This window comes from Mus musculus, chromosome 5, assembly GCF_000001635.26.
Source record: "Mus musculus strain C57BL/6J chromosome 5, GRCm38.p6 C57BL/6J".
Taxonomy (NCBI): Eukaryota; Metazoa; Chordata; class Mammalia; order Rodentia; family Muridae; genus Mus; species Mus musculus.
The window spans coordinates 71,441,375-71,459,997 of NC_000071.6; the positions used below are offsets into that span (position 1 = coordinate 71,441,375).

General features: G+C 37.5%; 1 protein-coding gene across 1 annotated transcript in view; it reads right to left on the bottom strand.

The window, feature by feature from the left end:
- Positions 1-1,448: 1,448 nt before the first annotated feature.
- The window catches only part of Cox7b2 (cytochrome c oxidase subunit 7B2), a 105,383-nt gene continuing 88,208 nt past the window's right edge, over positions 1,449-18,623 (bottom strand). Inside the window, exon 3 of the mRNA NM_030052.3 lies at positions 1,449-1,895. Coding sequence (NP_084328.1) covers positions 1,591-1,839 — 249 coding nt within the window. The 5' untranslated portion in view covers positions 1,840-1,895 and the 3' untranslated portion in view covers positions 1,449-1,590. The remainder of the gene's footprint in view (positions 1,896-18,623) is intronic.

Consider the following 18,623-nt stretch of genomic DNA (forward strand, 5'->3'; position numbering starts at 1 on the left):
TTTTAATTTTTTTTAAGGAATATGGGCTAGGATTACCTATAGTTACTCATTTAGTCACCATTTCAACATCATTGACAGCCTAACTACCAACTCCTGTTCTGAATGTAAATTCACAGAAAGCATTCCAAGCCTATTTTCTTACAGATTTCACATGGTGAAAATAAACAGAAAAATAAAAGCTTTCTAGAAAGTCAGATAGTGAAAAAATTATAAAGAAAATATCATCCTGAGTGAGGTAACTCAGTCACAAAAGAACACACATGGTATGCATTCACTGATAAAAGGATATTAGCCCAAAAGACAGGTATATCCAATATTCAATTCACAGATCATATGAAACCCAAGAAGAAGGAAAACCAAAATGTGGATGCTTCAGTGCTTCTTAGAAGGGGGGACAAAATACTCACAGGAGGAAATATGAAGACCAAGTGTGGAACAGAGACTGAAGGAAAGGCCATCCAGAGACTGCCCCCACCTGCGGATCCATCTCCTATACAGCCACCAAACCAGGACGCTTTTGTGGATGCTGGGAAGTGTTTGCTGATGGAAGTCTCAAATGGCTGTCTCCTGAGAGGCTCTGCCAGCACCTGACAAATACAAAGGTGGATGCTTGCAGCCACCTATTGGTCTGAGCGTGGGGTCCCCAGTGGAGGAGTTGGAGAAGGAACTGAAGGACCTGAGGGAATTTGCAGCCCCATGGAGGGAGCAACAGTGTCAAAAGGTCAGACCCCCTGGAGCTCCTGGGGTCTGAACCACCAACCAAAGAGTACACATGGAGGGACTTATGGTGCTAGCTGCACATATGGCAGAGGATGGCCTTGTTGGATATCAGTAGAAGGAGAGGCCCTAGAGCCTGAGGGTGTTCCATGTCACAGTGTAGGGGAATGTCAGGGAGGGAAGACAGAAGTGAGTACGTAGGTGGGGGAGCACCTTTATAGAGGCAGGGGGAGTGGGGATGGGATAGGAGGTTTCTGAAGGGAAGATCTGGAAAGGGGAAAACATTTGAAATGTAAATAATGAAAATATCCAATTAAAAAAACCAAAAAAAAAAAAAAAAAAAAAACAAAAAGGTGATCCTGACTGCTGACATGATGCATCATGGTGAGGGAGGCCCAGGGAAGAGATGCAGCAAAGCAAGTAGACTAATGAGAAAGTTTACTTATCAATGGCAGTGAAAGTATGGTTGGTACACACCAGCCTGGGAAAGAAAAAGGGCGGGTTAAAACTGGTCAGCTGCTGACAAAATATGCACTGGACACAACTAAATACATTTCTAAGGTATATATGTATGAATGCCTAATGAAGGCAGATACACAGAATATGTCATTAAATCAAAAGAACTCTTAAATATCTACTTTCAAATATATAGAATTCATACCTGAGTATCTCTATCTACTGCTAGCATATTACTTTCAGGAACTAAATGATAGTTTTCAACAACTTATTAGTAATTTTGAATGAATTTTATTTCTTTTGTTACGTTATATTTTAATGAACAGAAGAACATTTCCACTACAAGTTTTGTTTGTTTGGTTTTTTTTTTGTTTTTTGTTTTTTTGAGACAATGCTGCATTACAGTATCTAAGATATTTACTTCTTCTTCCACTCTTGGGGGGTAACTCTGCCAATAGGAGACAGGTTCCACTCCACACCCATCTGTGTCATATAAATTGTATATCCAGCTAAACAGAAAATAGTCCCACTAATTAGCATCATATTGCCGTATTTGTCATGAGTTTCTTCTGATGAGGGCTTTGAGTGTTTCAGTCTTCCCACAATTTTCAGAATGCTTGGAGTCTTGAGATAGTTTAGTGCATATCTGGCCAAGGGAAACATCATGATGTTTAATCAATAGGATTACTATTGATTGAAGCAACAGGTCTGTTTTCAGAGATCTAGAAAAAAATAACATAAGATAATATAGCATGGCATGGCATAGCATGGCATCGCATGGCATAAAGCAACATAACAAAACATGGGCCATGATATCTGATCTGTATTCAGTTCATCCTTTACTTCAGTGTTTCATCTAGAACCCTAGATCTCCTGGAGCAGTAGTCAGGGACTCTGATGGTTCATTTTATTTGGTCCATTGTTGGTATGTGTGTACACTCATGTGGAGGCCAAATTTCCAGTGTGGGCTCCTAACTTTTTTAAGTTCAGTTTTCGAGAAAAAAGTCTCTCACTACACCTTATGGTCTCATGTGGACTGTCAGGCTGAGAACCCAAGATCTGCCATCTTTGTCTCCCAGTGACTCAATTAGACATGTGCAAGGCCACACTGAGCATTTATACAGGTGTTAAGGATCTGAACACAGGTCCTCGTGCTCTTGCAATAAACAATATACCCAATAAGCTGTCTGTCCAATCACAGAAATGTGACTTTGACATCATGATGTCTGGATTCTGGTTTCAGCTAAGCCACTGGCTGACCAAACATTTACACAGTTACTGAAATCCCTTTGTTTCATCTTCACTGTCAAGCTGATAATGGTGTTGTTAAGAGTGCATGTGATACTAGCAAGATTTTGCTGTAAGGACCCAGATATAGCTGTCTCTTGTGAGACTATGCCGGGGCCTAGCAAACACAGTGGATGCTCACAGTCAGCTATTGGATGGGTCATGGCCCCCAATGGAGGAGCTAGAGAAAGTACCCAAGGAGCTAAAGGGAACTGCAATCCTATATGTGGAACAACAATATGAACTAACCAGTACCCAGGAGCTCTTGTCTCTAGCTGCATATATATCAAAAGATGGCCTAGTCAGCCATCACTGGAAAGAGAGGCCCTTTGGACTTGCAAACTTTATATGCCCCAGTACAGGGGAACTCCAGGGCCAAAAAGGGGGAGTGGGTGGATAGGAGATTGGGGGGGTGGGTATGGGGGATTTTTGGGATAGCATTGGAAATGTAAACGAGGAAAATACCTAATAAAAAATAAAATAAAAAAATTTTTAAAACAGGAGTGCATGTGATAACACAAAAGAACAACAAAATATAGACAGTTTTATATTTTCTTACTCATCAAAGCATGCAAAGGTTTCTCCACTGGCAGAATCTACACATATTGATATGCCCAAGGTAAACACACAGAATCATTTCCCACACAACACACTAGTTGAATATCCTATCTAAAACCTACTAAACATTCTATCTTTCCAACAGAATTAAAAGACAATCATGGCACTTATATCTCTTTCTCCAGGTCTTTTATTTCTTCCTGTTTGGTCATTAGGAAAGAATAGGATCAGAGAATAATTTATGATTTTTGTCTCATGCTTGCTGCTTTATAACACACTCACTTCATTATTCCCCACACTGAGACGTTACAACCCACAAGCTTTGCCTCCACGGACACTGACTGCACACCATTATAACACAGTTTGCCCTTTAATTATTCCTATCTGTGAAGCTCTTCCATCTTCCTCAAATTTTCTTGTAATAAAATTGGCTGGCTTCTGAGGGTAAGACTTTCCCTTTAGAAATTCCTGTCTAGTATTTACTTGGCATTACATTCTATAATAAAATAATGCTGCAATATCTGAAAATAAGACATCCCTCACTGCCTCATATATTTAATCCCATGTTCCCTAGGTTATGGGAATATTTTGGAAACCTGTGGAACCTTTAAGAGATAGAGTCTAGCTGAAAGAAGTAAAATTGAGATTTATAGAAAGATTCTAATATATCTCATATTCTTGTCTAATCTTCCTGTTTCATCTGTGTCTTTATCTACCCAGGTGTGAGCCTGTTCTCCACATCTATAGCTAGCACACACTGCAGCCACTATGCCTTCTTCAGGATACTGAAGCACCTCCTCTGAACTGTAGTCCGGGATACAATCTTCTCAGTTTCTGTTAAGTTTTCTGTTATAATGATAAGACATATAAGTACTACAACCGCCATCTTCTCCTTCCTGATGGTATCAGTAATATCTACCTTGTAAGTATTTTGATTTATGAAGTATATACTAAAACTAAAATTCATTGTTTAAGCTGGGCATGGTGGTGCACGTCTTTAATCCCAGCACTCAGGAGGCAGAGGCAGGCAGATTTCTGAGTTCGAGGTCAGCCTGGTCTACAAAGTGAGTTCCAAGACAGCCAGGGCTACACAGAGAAACCCTGTCTCAAAAATAAAATAAAATAAATAAAATTCATTGATTAAAAGCGTTTGCCACATTGCTAAAATTTACTTAAGAATTCCACAATGATTTTTGTGTGAGCATGTATCCTTAGCTCATTATCTAAACAACTAAAATACGTGGGTTTTCATGGAAAGTTTGGTAATATTCAAAAGTAAAGGCACAGAAAGATGAATTTCTCTAGGTAATAAGAACAAAGTAAAGATTCTCCCACCCTTGCAGCAATAAAATAAAATAAATATGTTCTGAATAAATATACCTAGACAAAATGTAGTGTTCTATTTAAGATACAAAAAAAAGATTGGATATCTAATTTATATAGTAAAGTTTAGGCTAAGTTCTGGAAAAAGAATAACCACTACTGTAATACAACCTAATTCTAGGAGGAAGCGATATTGATTTGAAATTTCACTGGTACAAACAGTAATTTAAAATTACTAAAGGTCATAAAGGTATATCAAAAATAATAAAGAAAGAAAATTAACATTTATTTAGCCAGACAAAGAGGAAGGGCACTCTGTTTTTAAATAAAAATAATGATGGGACAGGATATAAGCTATAAGCATAAGTACTGTTTTTAAATTCAAGGAGCTTTGTTTGGGGTTATACTAGATCTTAAGGTATAGTTAACATAGAATAGTATAAAACTAACCAAGCAAATGAAACCTGCCAACCGACTAATCAACCAACCAAATGAACAAACCAACACAGTTAGCAAATAAAAGCCTTTACTGAAGATGTTTCCCTGTCCTTTAGTATGTTTTCACCTGGTAACCTGTATGTCCATCCCTGTCCTCAGAACAAGCAGCACTGCAGCTGCTCAAAAAGCTCATGGCCACAGAAAGAGGCAGAGCCATGTTTAAGGAAGTAAGTGGTTAAGAACTAGCTGGCCTAGTCGGCCATCACTGGGAAGAGAGGCCCTTTGGTCTTGCAAACTTTATATGCCCCAGTACAGGGGAATGCAAGGGCCAAGAAGCAGGAGTGAGTGGTAGGGGAGTCGGGAGGGGAGGGTATAGGGAACTTTCGGGATAGCATTTGAAATGTATATAAAGAAAATATCTAATAAAAAAAGAAAGAGAGAGAGAGAGAGAGAGAGAGAGAGAGAGAGAGAGAGAGAGAGAGAGAGAGAGAGAGAGAGAGGAAGAAGCAGCACAGTTGCTGGAACAAGAAAGCAATCTGGGCTCTAGGAATCATTCTACTTGAGATGACACTGAGATCCAGTCGTCAAGCACTAATAAGAAATAGAAAAAAGCCAAACAAAACCCAGGGAGAGGCATAATATAGCTGAAGCAACAAAAGCACATGTTCAGAGGGCTAGAAAAACAGGAAGACAAATCCATCAGGTGACTTCAGTAGCCATCACATAATCAGTTTATCCCAGTAGATGAAAGACGGGACAACACTGGGAAGACTTCTTATGTCCCTCATGGAATTTAGACTTGATACTTAGTAGTTTCTAATGCTCAGAAAGAATTTTAGATTCCTAGTCCTTGCTACTAAGGATCTTTATTCTGCATCCTAACTTTTGTGAAAGTACAAAATATAGGAAATGATATAAGGTCTGGATAATGTTGCTTCTCTTTGTTTATATTTTAGTTGCATTAATATCTAAAATTATTTGTCTGGGTTGATGAAAACTGTATTCAGGGGCTGAAGAGACGGTACAGAGGGTAAAAGCACTTGCTGCTTTTTTTTTTTTTTTTTTTTTTTTTTTTAGCAGAACTCATTTGGTTCCTAGCACCACATAGTGACAGACAACAGTCTGTTAACTCCAGTTTCAGAGCATCTGTTGCCAACTTTAGCCTCAGCAGGCACTGCACTCATGTAATATACAGTTACACATGTATTCAGGCTGATCACCCATATACATAAAATAAAAAATAAATATTTTATAAAGAATGTGTGCTATTTTATATTTTAAGAATGTGCTCATATAAAAGCAAAATAAAACATCAGGAAAACTGAGTTATACTGAAACTTACTAGAATAACTGCAGATGTTATGAAATATAATGCAGTGAGTGGGTATCTGGAGGGCCCATGCCAAGATGTCTTCGAAGAAATCAGGCCTTCCCAGAGATGTGGTATAAAGGGGTTGTATTTGGGAGAATGGAGGGAAGTGAGGGTTGGAACGGTAGATGCAGAGAGACTGGAGCAGAGCCATGAAGGCAGAGAAGGGTGACAGAGAAGGACAGAAAGGAGGACAGAGAGACCAGCAGGGAACATAGGATTGGAGGGAGCAAGGGGGAAAGGGAGAAGGGGGAGGGGAAGAGGGAGCGGGGGCGAGGGACAGAGGGAGGGGGTTCTGCTGGGGTTACAAGCAATCTTTTTGAATGCTGTCCATGCCTTGAGCAGGTAATGGTGGCGGATGATGTCATAGGCAATTGCTAGGTCCCTGGGAAGAGCCTAGCAGAGTTGACTGTAAGCTAAGCTAATATCTGTGCATACTAAGCAAGCACCGGATCACATTCACTATGCTAGACCTACATTTACAGTCCTCCTTCACACTTATACCACCATGAATCAATAAGAAAATACATTCTTCCATGTCCTACCATGGGATGCAAACTCACTAGGAGTGGATCTCATTACTATGCAGTACAGCTTCAGCCACTCATCTTAAATCTAGCCTAATTCTACTTCCTCTCAACAAAACACAAATAAAATAATATTGAATTTATTTAACTTTCTCCCAAGCCTGCTAAATTCATAGAGTCCCTAGAATTATTGTTATAAAAACGGAGATTTCTGTGTCCCATGTCAAATACAAGAGAGCATCTGGGGAATTGCCTAGGAATCTGCATTTCTGTTTGTTTTTATTTTTGTTTAGTTTAGTTTTGTTTTTGTTTTTCGAGGCAGGGTTTCTCTGTCTCACGAGTTGTACCCTGTTTCTGTAGCACTGAGTAAGCTCACCTATAGAGTGCCATCCAGTTCTAGATGCTCTTGAACTTCCCAAGGAAAGAATCATTAAAGAAGAAGACCGTGGTAACTGATTCCACAACCATGGTGAGTTGGAAAACAGTACCTGAGGGATCTGCAAGAGTTATGCAGACACCCCTAGATTAACTCAGTTAAAAAAAAAAAGTTGGCAGCATTTAAAGACATTATGATAACTACCAATGCTGGTTGCTGGTGTTCTGCTAGATAATAAATGTCATATTTCAAAGCTAAGCTCTTGGACCACTTTATTCAATTGTAGCACGTTTGATTCTAACTGCTTTTTATTTCTAGTATATATTTTTTTACAATTTCAAAATATCAATGCAAAATAAGAAACAATAAAAAAGCAATCTTCTTGAAATGAAAATGCACATAACCTGCCGTGTCTTTAGTTCATTTCTCTGTGTGTCAGAGGACTCCAGGAGGGATTAAGTGTACATTCTGCCAAGTGTCTCCCATCATTACTACTTAAGCTTTCAGGCTTTTCATAAAAAGAAATATAGGAACCATGAAAGAAGGAAAGTTACTGGCGCAAACGCTGAACATGGCTGTATTTTACAAGCAATGGCATGTATTTGCTTAAGGCCAAAGTTTATGTCAATTTCTTAAATCTAAAATGTTACATAAATGAATGCTACCTAAATAAAGGGAAAGGCACATTATTAGCACACTTAATTATGATGCCAGGAGGGGAGCACAGAGTGCACAAAGAACTTTTGACTTGTAGACATGGCCTGATGGTAAGGAGTTTAAGATATGCATACTCTTGAATGTTTTCTGCCCATCCCCCTTTTTGATAATGAATGTCAACCAGGTCCAGTACTGCTTCAAAGGGCATACTCTTGTTTGTTTTTCTGATAAAATCTTTAAAAGATTCTAAGTGGATGATCCTGTTGTAAGTGATAAAAGCCATTCGTGGAACCTAAAATTTCTAGTAAGAAATAGCAAGGACATGGATAGACAATGTGTCAAACGCAGGTCTGAAATGTGCTAGCCCTGTGGTGCGGCCACTGTTTCTTCATCTAGTCTTCAGTTTTGTACAGCAAGGTCAGAATTCTTTTGCACACATACCTGGAAATGACAGTCATCACAAGAACTGTTTTACACTAAGGAAACTCTCAAAAGTTCAGCAACTAGATGGAAGGCTGCAGTAATCACACTTAGTTTTAACTACATTCTAGCTACTGGAATGGTTAGTCTAAGTCCAGACTCATTAATTGACATTGCATGCAATCAGAGAGGACCCCCATTTCACTATACTCTATGCCATCTACCTATTTTGCTACTTTCCTTGGATATGGTTAAGAGCTACTTGAAAAATGCACTGCAGGGTCATCTACACATTTGGTGAAATAGAAAGGCAACAGATGGTTTGAGCTAAGACGAAAGGAAAGACCATCCAGAGACTGCCCCACCCAGGGATCCATCCCATATACAACTACCACACCCAGACATTATTGCATATGCCAGAAAGATTTTGCTGACAGGACCCTGATATAGCTCTCTCTTGTGAGGCTATGCCAGTGCCTGGCAAGTACAGAAGTGGAGGCTCAGAATCATCTATTGAATATAACACAGGGCCCCCAATGGAGGAGCTAGAGAAAGTACCCAAGGAGCTAAAGGGGTCTGCAGCTCTATAGGAGGAACCACAATTTGAACTACCCAGTACCCCCAGAGCTTGTGTCTCTAGCTGCATATGTAGCAGAAGATGGCCTAGTCGGCCATCAATGGGAAGATGGCCTTTGGTCTTGCAAACTTTATATGCCCCAGTACAGGGGAACGCCAGGGCCAAGAAGTGGGAGTGTTTGGGTAGGGGAGCAGGGTGGGAGGAGGTTATAGGGGACTTTCAGGATAGCATTTGAAATACAAATGAACAAAATATCTAATACAAAATTGGAAGAAAAAAAACCTTCTGTGGTACTTAATGTACTGTAATGACTCCTAACAAGGGTAGCACGTGTCACTGTCTAAACGTAGCTAAGGATGCCATGATTTTTCTGTCTGGAGCATATCTATATTAAGATTTTCTAGAATAGCTTAGGGGAACACCAAAAGATGGCTCTACGTTCCAATCATATTACATCACAGTATATTCTCTGATGGGTTAATGATTCCAGAAGGCACTCAAGGGGCAGAGGCAGTGTGATAATCCAAGAAAGTCTTTATATCTCCATAAGACAGTATGTGTGGTTATTATGTGATTGAGAATCGTGACTTCAACACTTATATAAGTGTTCTTCTTGCCTCCATCCAAACCCACTTTTATCCATTAGATATCTTATGGAGAGACCAAAATCATGACTCTTCAGAGAACAGTGAAGCTGTATTAATAACCTAGTTGAAACAAGAGGATAAAGGTCATTTCTGCCTACTCTCAGTGATATGCATAAATAAACGTGAGCATTAATACACATAACTTTGAGATAACAAAGACATTTTAAATTTTTTAAAGCATCTACTAATTTACATCTTGAATTGTAAATATTTTTCATTGTTACCTAAGATTCAGGGCAGTAAGGTACAATCAATAAATCAATTTGAATGAAATGCTGGTCAGACTGTGATATTTATTTACCCTTTTCTAAAATTTCTAAATTTTATCAACTTACAATAACTCTGTTCTTTGAATTGTACTCAAAACTTACTTGTAAATTAAGCCTCTTTGTGGAAGACTTTTATTATTGACATCCCCTGAATTGAGGGAGCACTTGGGGAGAAATTCCATGTGACAAAACTTTCCCTCTTGAAGCCTGAAGTAGCAGCAATGGGTGCTTTACGGAGTGTGTGTTCACAAGGTCAGTGCTGTTCACTAAATTTTCTCGCTCTCTTCTTACTTTCATGAACATTTTGGGAACTGCCTGAAATTCTTTTATCAAATTTCAACATTGAACCTCTTTCTTCTTCCAATCTGCATTCACTATTTGTAAACTGGAAGGACTGGAGAGAGGCTCAAGGCAGCCTCCATTAACTGATTTCTCCCTGTGGAACCTTCAGGAGAAACAGCACTGCAGAATGAACTCATGTGCCTCTATTTTGTTCAAGTTTGTATTTTAAGGTCTCAAGGGAAGGATGCTAATGAAAGAAGCCTTAACGAATCTACCCACCTGAAAAATATACAACAAAAATACAGAACACAGAGTTTTATCTTAAAGGAATACAAGTTCCTCTGGAAATCCTGGTTGGAGAAAGAGTACCAGGTTTCAGTTTCCCTTTCATTAATTCAACAGAGGTCAAAGAGTGTTAGGTTAACATCATGATTTTATATAAAAAGGAAAGAGTACTATGTAAATAGGTCATATGTTTTGCATAAACAAAAGGTTCTGTAGCTTAAACCACTTGGTCCTGGCAGAGTAGCTGAAGCTATTTTGGTACGTTCAGGTCATTCAGATGGTCAGATCAGAAATATCTGGAGACTAATTTGCCATTTGTTGTACTCTGTGAGGAGAGTGGGTCACTGAGTAATAACAGCTGAATAAAATAGTCATTGAGAACAAAGTAAAAAATGAGGTTGGATACTATATAGACCTATTCCTTTCCTGCTTTTACTCTTTTTTTGTATGTTTGTTTTTAGTTATGATTTCACCATACAGCCTAATCTAGCTTCAAAGTCATGATCTTCCCATTTCTGCCATCATGCTTGACTCTGGTTTGACATTTTCAATGAGAGATTACCAGAGAAATTAATATACATATGACAACAAGAAGAACAAGAATATAAATGGAGAACAAGCATGCAGCTCTAAAACAATAACACAGTATGGAATGTAAGATGGAAGAATATTTAAGCATTAAGGATGATAATCTCTGAAGCAGTTAGAATGGATATTGAGTGACATACCCCAAATAAATAATTAGGTACATAATAATGTACATAATATATCTATAGGTAGTATAAGAGTGTTTCAATTGGTAATAAGAACACATGATCCATTATGTTCATAGCAGCCTTATTTATAATAGCCAGAAGCTGGAAAGAACCCAGATGTCCCTCAACAGAGGAATGGATACAAAAAATGTGGTACATTTATACAATGGAATACTACTCAGCAATTAAAAACAATGAATTTATGAAATTCTTGGGCAACTGGATGGATCTAGAGGGTATCACCCTGAGTGAGGTAACCCAATCACAAAAGAAGTCACTTGATATGCACTCACTGATAAGTGGATATTAGCCCAGAAACTTAGAATACCCAAGATACAATTTGCAAAACACATGAAACTCAAGAAGAAGGAATACCCAAAGTGTGGATATTTCATTCCTTCTTAGAATAGGGAACAAAATGCCCATAGAAGGAGTTACAGAGACAAAGTTTGGAGCTAAGACGAAAGGATGGACCACCCACAGGCTACCCCACCCTGTGATCTATCCTATAACCAGCTACCAAACGCAGACACTATTGCACATGCCAGCAAGATTTTGCTGATAGGACCCAGATACAGCTGTCTCTTGTGAGGCTATGCCAGTGCCTGGCAAATACAAAAGTGGAGGCTCAGAGTCATCTATTGGATGGAACACAGAGCCCCCAATGGAGGAGCTAGAGAAAGTACCAAGGAGCTGAAGGGGTCTGTAACCCTATAAGAGGAACAGCAATATGAACTAACCAGTACCCCCTGAGCTCATATCTTTAGCTGCATATGTAGCAGAAGATGGCTTAACTGGCCATCATTGGGAGGAGAGGCCCTTTGTCTTGCAAAGATTATATGCCCCAATACAGGTGAATACCAGGGCCAGGAAGGAGTGGATGGGTTGGAGCGCAGGGTGTGGGGAGGGTATAAGGGATTTTTGGGGTAGTATTTGAATTGCAAATTAAGAAAATATCTAATAAAAATTGTAAAAAATAAAATAAAATAAAGAGTAAATATAAAATAAAGAATTTTACTGGTTAGGTAACAAGAATCAGTGGACAACGTGCACAGACTGACTTTGATGCACTCAGCCCTAAATGAAATCTCATTATTAAATCTCTCCCCCTTAAGGCTTGGGCATCTACATTAAAATAATAATAATAATAATAATAATAATAATAATAATAATAATAATAATAATGATAAAAGGCAGGAGTGGTGAATTCCAAGGAAACAACTTCTTCCAGGCAGAAGACTGATAAAGATAGACATGAACTCCTAGAGAATGTGATAACATGCACAAGACACCCCATGAGTTCACACCAGATAAAATTCCAGCACTGAAGGAAGAAATGGACACAAATTCAGATGTTTCCTAGAACCTAAAATTTGATACCTGTTGGAAGGATACATCAGTTTTCTCCAATGGAATGTCACTGGGTATATCAACTATAGAAATTATGAAAGAAATCAAAGACTTTCTAGAATCCAATGAAAATGAATACACAATAAATATATTCAAATTTATGTGAAACAATGAGGACAGGGCATCTGACAGTTCTATAACCACAACAATAACAACAGAATCTCAGCCAACGGAGTAGATGAAAAGAAATAAACTAAGGGTTGACATCAATAAAATATAACCAGTAAGAGCAAAAATCAATAAATAAAAATAAACATGAAAGCGATCAACAAAACAAAGACTTGGTTTGGTTTGGTTTTGTGTTTGAGGAAATCAGTAAGATTGGCCAACCCTTAGCCAAATTAACTAAAAGGTGGAGATAGAAGGACCAAATTAACAAAATAGGTACCAAAGGAAGGGCATACAAATGGACAAAAAGGAAATTCAGAGAATTATAAGGATATAGACTAAAAACATATTCTCCATATTGGAAAATCTAAAAGAAATTGATAGGTTTCTCAATACATACCAAGGTTAAATCAGATAAGCAATTTAAATAGACTATTAACCTTCTGATAAACAGAAACAGTGATTAAAATCTAACAACCAAAACCAGCCTAGAGCCAGATAGTTTTAGAGCAAAAGCTACCAAATTTTCAAAGAAGTTAGGGTCAATATTCAGAAAATCACTCTACAAAACAGAAAAAGGAATATTGCCCAATTATTTTTATGAGGCCAAAGTTACTCTGATAGCTAAATCACTAAAGACTCAAAAGGAAAGAGAATTAAAGACCAATTTGCTTTATGAAGATAGATGCAAAAATACTCCAATAAAATAGTCATAAACCATCAATCAGATTATCAAATACAACTAGGCAGCCTTTATGTCTTCCTCCCAAAGATGCAATAATAGTTCAATATATGAAAATCAGTGTATATTATCAGTTTCACCATATAAACAAACTGAGACAAGATCCAGATGATCATTTCTTTAAATGTCAAAAAGGCTTTGACAAAATCCAACACCTTATCATGATAAGAATCTTGGAGAGATTCAGGATACAAAGGATATTTCCCAACATCCCATAGCCAACATCAACTTGAAATGGAGTGGATTCAAAGAAATTCCACCAAAATCAGGAACAAAACAAGGTTTCTAGTCTTGCCACATCTATCCAATATAATACTTGAAGTTTTAGCTAGAGCAGTAAGACAAATAAAGGAGATCAAGGGGTCACAAACTATAAAAGAAGAAGTCAAAGTATCATTATTTGCAAATTATGGTAGCATACATAAGTGACCTTAAAAATTCCAACTGGAACTCTTACAGCTAATAAGACTTTCAACAAAGTAGATTAAAATAAAATTAAATAAAAAAACTTTCTACATACAAATGACACATGCACTGAGAAACAAATCAGGAAAAAACACTCTTCATAATACCATCAAAAATTATAAATTATCTTATGGTAATTCTAACCATGCAACTGAAATGTCTGTCTGATAAAAACCTTAAGACACTTAATAAAAATTGAAGAAGATGTAAGAATATGGAAAGATCACACATATTCACAGGTCAGTAGAATTAATATAGCAAAAGTGGCCAATATAAAAAGCAATCTACAGATTCAGTATAAGTATAATCCCCATTAAAATCCCAGCACAATTCTTCACAGATCTTAAAAAGACAATTTCTAGCTTTATATGGAAACACACACACAGAGAGAGAAAAAGAGAGAGAGAGAGAGAGCCTGATTAGAGGTACCACTATAGCCAAACTGAAATTGTACTACAGAAGATATATAGAGAAAAAATAAAAGAAGAATGATGTTAAGTTTTCTTTTTTAAAAAAATGACACATTGATCAATGCAATCCAATTAAAGAATAGGGCATAAATGCATACACCTATGAACAAATATTTTATTTAAAAGGGCCAAAAAATAAAAACTGGGAAAAAAGCCAGCTATTTTCAAAAATGGTACTGGTCAAAACAGAAAGCTTCATGCAGAAGAATGAAAATAGATCCATATATATATCAGAGACCAAAACTGAACTGCAAATGGAACAAACCTCTCAAAATAAAATTAGATAAAAAAATAAAAAAGTAGAAAACAGTCTGGAACTCATTGGCACAAAAAACAAAACAAAAGCCCGAACAACTTTCTCAACAGAACACGGTTAGTGCAGGCACTAAGATCAACAATTAATAAATAGGACCTCATGAAACTGAGAGTTTATGCACAGCAAAGAACAGCATCATCAGGACAAAGTCACAGTCTATAGAATTGGAAATTATTTCTACCAACTGAATTCACATCCAATAGCAGACTAATATCCAAAATATATTAAGGACTCAAGAAAATAATCAAGTGACTGAGAAACACTTTACAAAATATTCAACATCTTTAGTCATTATGGAAATGCAAATCAAAACTAGTTTGAGATTTCATCTTACACTTTTCAAGATGGCTGACAACAGCTTATAGGATATGGATTCAGGAGCACACTAACACATTGCTGGAGAGTGCACAAACTTGTACAGCCACAATAGAATTCAGTGTGGCAGTTCCTCGGGAAGATGGGGATCATTCTACCTCAAGGTTTAGCTATACCACTCATGGGCATATACCCAAAAAAGTCTGAGATACAGCCTTTCCCACTGTTAGCAGTTCCACAAAAACACCAAGCTAACAGCCATACATAACATATATGCAGAGGGCATCATACAGACCCAGGCAGGCTTCAAGCTTGCAACTTCCATCACTGTGAGTCTATGTGAACCCTGCTTAGTTGATTCAATAGATCATATTCTCCTGGTGTCCTCCATTCCCTCAGACTCCTACAGTCTTTCCTCCACCTCTTCCATGGGGATCTCCATTATTGCCCCAGCACATCTTGCAAGGAAAATAAAAGGATGGAGAAGGAGGGAAGGAAGGGAGGGAGAGAGGGAGGGAGGGAGGGAGGGAGGGAGGGAGGGAGGGAGGGAGGGAGGGAGGGAGGGAGGGAAGAAAGAAAGGAGGTAAAAATCTATTTACCAGGACTAGGAATGGCTATAGCTGTAAGTACAATACAATTATACAAGTTCTAAACAGAAAGCTCAACATATAATAGTTCTAAGGTAGAAACCTAACAACAGCCCAGTGTGGCACGGCTGCCATGAGCTAGAGAGGAGTCTTTTAACTGTCCAGTCACCTGTGTTCTCTGCAAATGAAAGCAAGGGAACTTGGAGAGCAGAGGAGTTGTTTACACAGTGAGCTAAATGCTCTCCTAGCGGTGCCTTGGCTCTTCCTTAATCAGAGCGTTTTTAAGTAAGTAGAAAAACCTTTTAAAGTGTTTCTATGCCTGTAAAAGCCAGGCCTCCTTGAAAAATAATCCCTGTTCTCTCTGTACAACCTCCTTGTCAGCAAAACCAATAGCAGGGGTCCACATAAATGTAGCATCTCAAGTGCAATATAGTCTCCTGCTGTGTTCTTGCAGCCAAGGTATCCATTAGAGAGCTGGCAGAGCTTCCCACAGCACATTAGAAATGGCCTTCCTAAATACACAGTCTTCTTCCTTCCTCGTACAGATTATATTGCTTTAATTGATCAATCATTCCTACTGTGTTCTGCTGGTCCCAGGGCAACTGGAAGGGACAGACTGCTGCAATATTTGCTGTGGTAGTCTCTCTTGATGAGGAAGTCCAACATAGACTTAAGGCTGAAAACACATTTTCCAGGTTATTGCATCTTTTACTATTTTTTGCCTGAAGTGTGAATGTTTGAACTCAACACCCCAAGCTGTCTGAAACTCAAAGGTTCACTGCTTTGCTCCAGGGAACTACAGATCTCTGTTGGCCAGCATGATGAATTGCTTTTTGTGATGCCCTTCTAGGACCTTTCAAAGTACTGCAGATTAAAATCAAGAGAGCCCAGGAGAAATCAAAAATTCCAACAACAGGTCAAACCTTGTTGAGTTTAGTGAATTATAAAAGACATCAAAGTTCCTCTACCCAATTAGTTGCCTCACTAATTTCTACCATAATGTCCCTCAGTGTAACCAACTGGCTTTTTAATTTTAATAATGTGGTCACACAGCATATAACCATGTGGATGGTATGATCCTGAGCCCAAGACCTAGAAAATTCTAGTCAAAGTTCTGTAGCTTAAGTAACTACATGATCTTGAGCAGGGTAGAAATTTTCCTTGCCTTATTTTCTTCATATGCATAAAACAACAATGTTATCTATTTTCGTATAAAACAAATGACTCATGAAAGACTTAGTGAGAAAAGATATAGGTAACAGTAATATATACTACTCTGAGAGAGAACAAAGGGGTTCCTAGCAATCATAAACCACACTTGGATTGATAAAGCTTATCCTATTTTTTTATTTTTAATAATCAATTTAATGAAAAGAAAGACTTTGTCTCATACTGGAATTCTTAAGTTTTCAATGCATGTTTGATGAAAGAATAAATGATACAGTTAAGTCAACATAGTCAAGGTCAGCTCGACTGTAACTTAGTGAAAATATACCGGCTTATACAAACACTATGCCAACGAGTCTGAACTGAATAGGATGAAATGAATGAAGGCTCTAAAGGAAAGTTCTAAATCCAAAGTCACATAGAAAGCTTTAATTAAACTCTGGTTAATATAAAACAAAAAATCATAAATATAGGAAAGAAAGCTTTAGGGAAGAAGGGGAGCCAAAAAGGTTTTGAAGGAAATAACAGAAATTAGATAACAATAAGAAGAATGCATTATTTACAGGTATGAGTTTGTAAAAAAAAAATTCATAAACCATAATATAAGCTAATATCCCTGATGAACATAAATGAAAATATCAAAACATTAGCAACTAAGTTCACCAGCATGTTAAAAGATTTATATACCATGCTCAAGGGAGTTTAACAGTTATAGGCAAATATACTTAACATACGCAAATTTTTATATATGCAACATATCATTCATGTATATATTATTACATCACTCATACACATATACCAAAAGTGAAGGATTATATTCCTATGGTAATCTTATAAATACAGAAAAACTATTTGACAAAATTTGACATCCTGTTGCAATAAAACTCTTGGATAACATTAGGCACAGGACCACTTTTGTTGATCAACAAAATAAAGGTCACATAAGAGTTAAATTCATGGAGAGCTACTCAGTGAAGAGAAGGTAGAAGCCTTTCCTAAGACCATGATGAAGAAAAAGATTCTAAAAATTCCAATCATATGCTGAACTTAGTAACTGAAAGCTATAGCCAGAAAAATTAGGCATCATAAATAAATTAAACACATACTGATCTGAAAGGGAAAAAAAATATATCTTTGGGTTCAGGAAGACGTGATTTTATTGTACACAGAATGCCCTGAAGACTCTACCTCAAAATTTGTGGAAATACTAAATGTAGTGCAGTTGCAAGATATAAAATCAATTTATAAAGTACAATCAGTTGTTTTTACAATAAGAATGAACTTCCAAGAAAAACTATTCAAATATACCAAGTTTTATAATAGTAACAAAAAATTTAAAAAACACTTAGAAATACGCTCAAACAAATAAATGAAAGACCTGTGTAATATAGTCTACAAAGCATCAATGAATATTAGTTATAAGAACATACATATATAGTAGCATCTGAGCTTATGGAGAATCAGTTAAGATAAATGCTGTCTACTTTGAAGTAACAAATATGGCCAATGCCAAGACTCAAAGCGCATGTTTTATAGCAACAGAAATTAGTACTGAATTTTATATAAAACTAAAAGCACAAATGTGGGAAGGATACTATGTAGAACAAATTATGCTAGGAAAATTGATTATCTTACACATAATAATAATATTTGAGCTTTTCCTTAATTGATATACAAACAACTTAAAATGCATTAAAAACTTATAGCTGTCTCTTGTGAGCCTAGCAAACACAGAAGTGGATGATCACAGTCAGCTATTGGATGGGTCACACGGCCCCTTATGGAGGAGCTAGAGAAATTACCCAAGGAGCTAAAGGGAACTGCAACCCTATAGGTGGAACAACAATATGAACTAACCAGTACCCGGGAGCTCCTGTCTTTAGCTGCATATGTATCAAAAGATGGCCTAGTCGGTCATCACTGCAAAGAGAGGCCCATTGGACTTGCAAACTTTATATGCCCCAGTACAGGGGAACACCAGGGCCAAAAAGGGGCAGTGGGTGGGTAGGGGATTGGGGGGGTGGGTATGGGGGACCTTTGGGATAGCATTGAAAATGTAAACGAGGAAAATACCTACTTAAAAAAAAAACTTAAATGTGA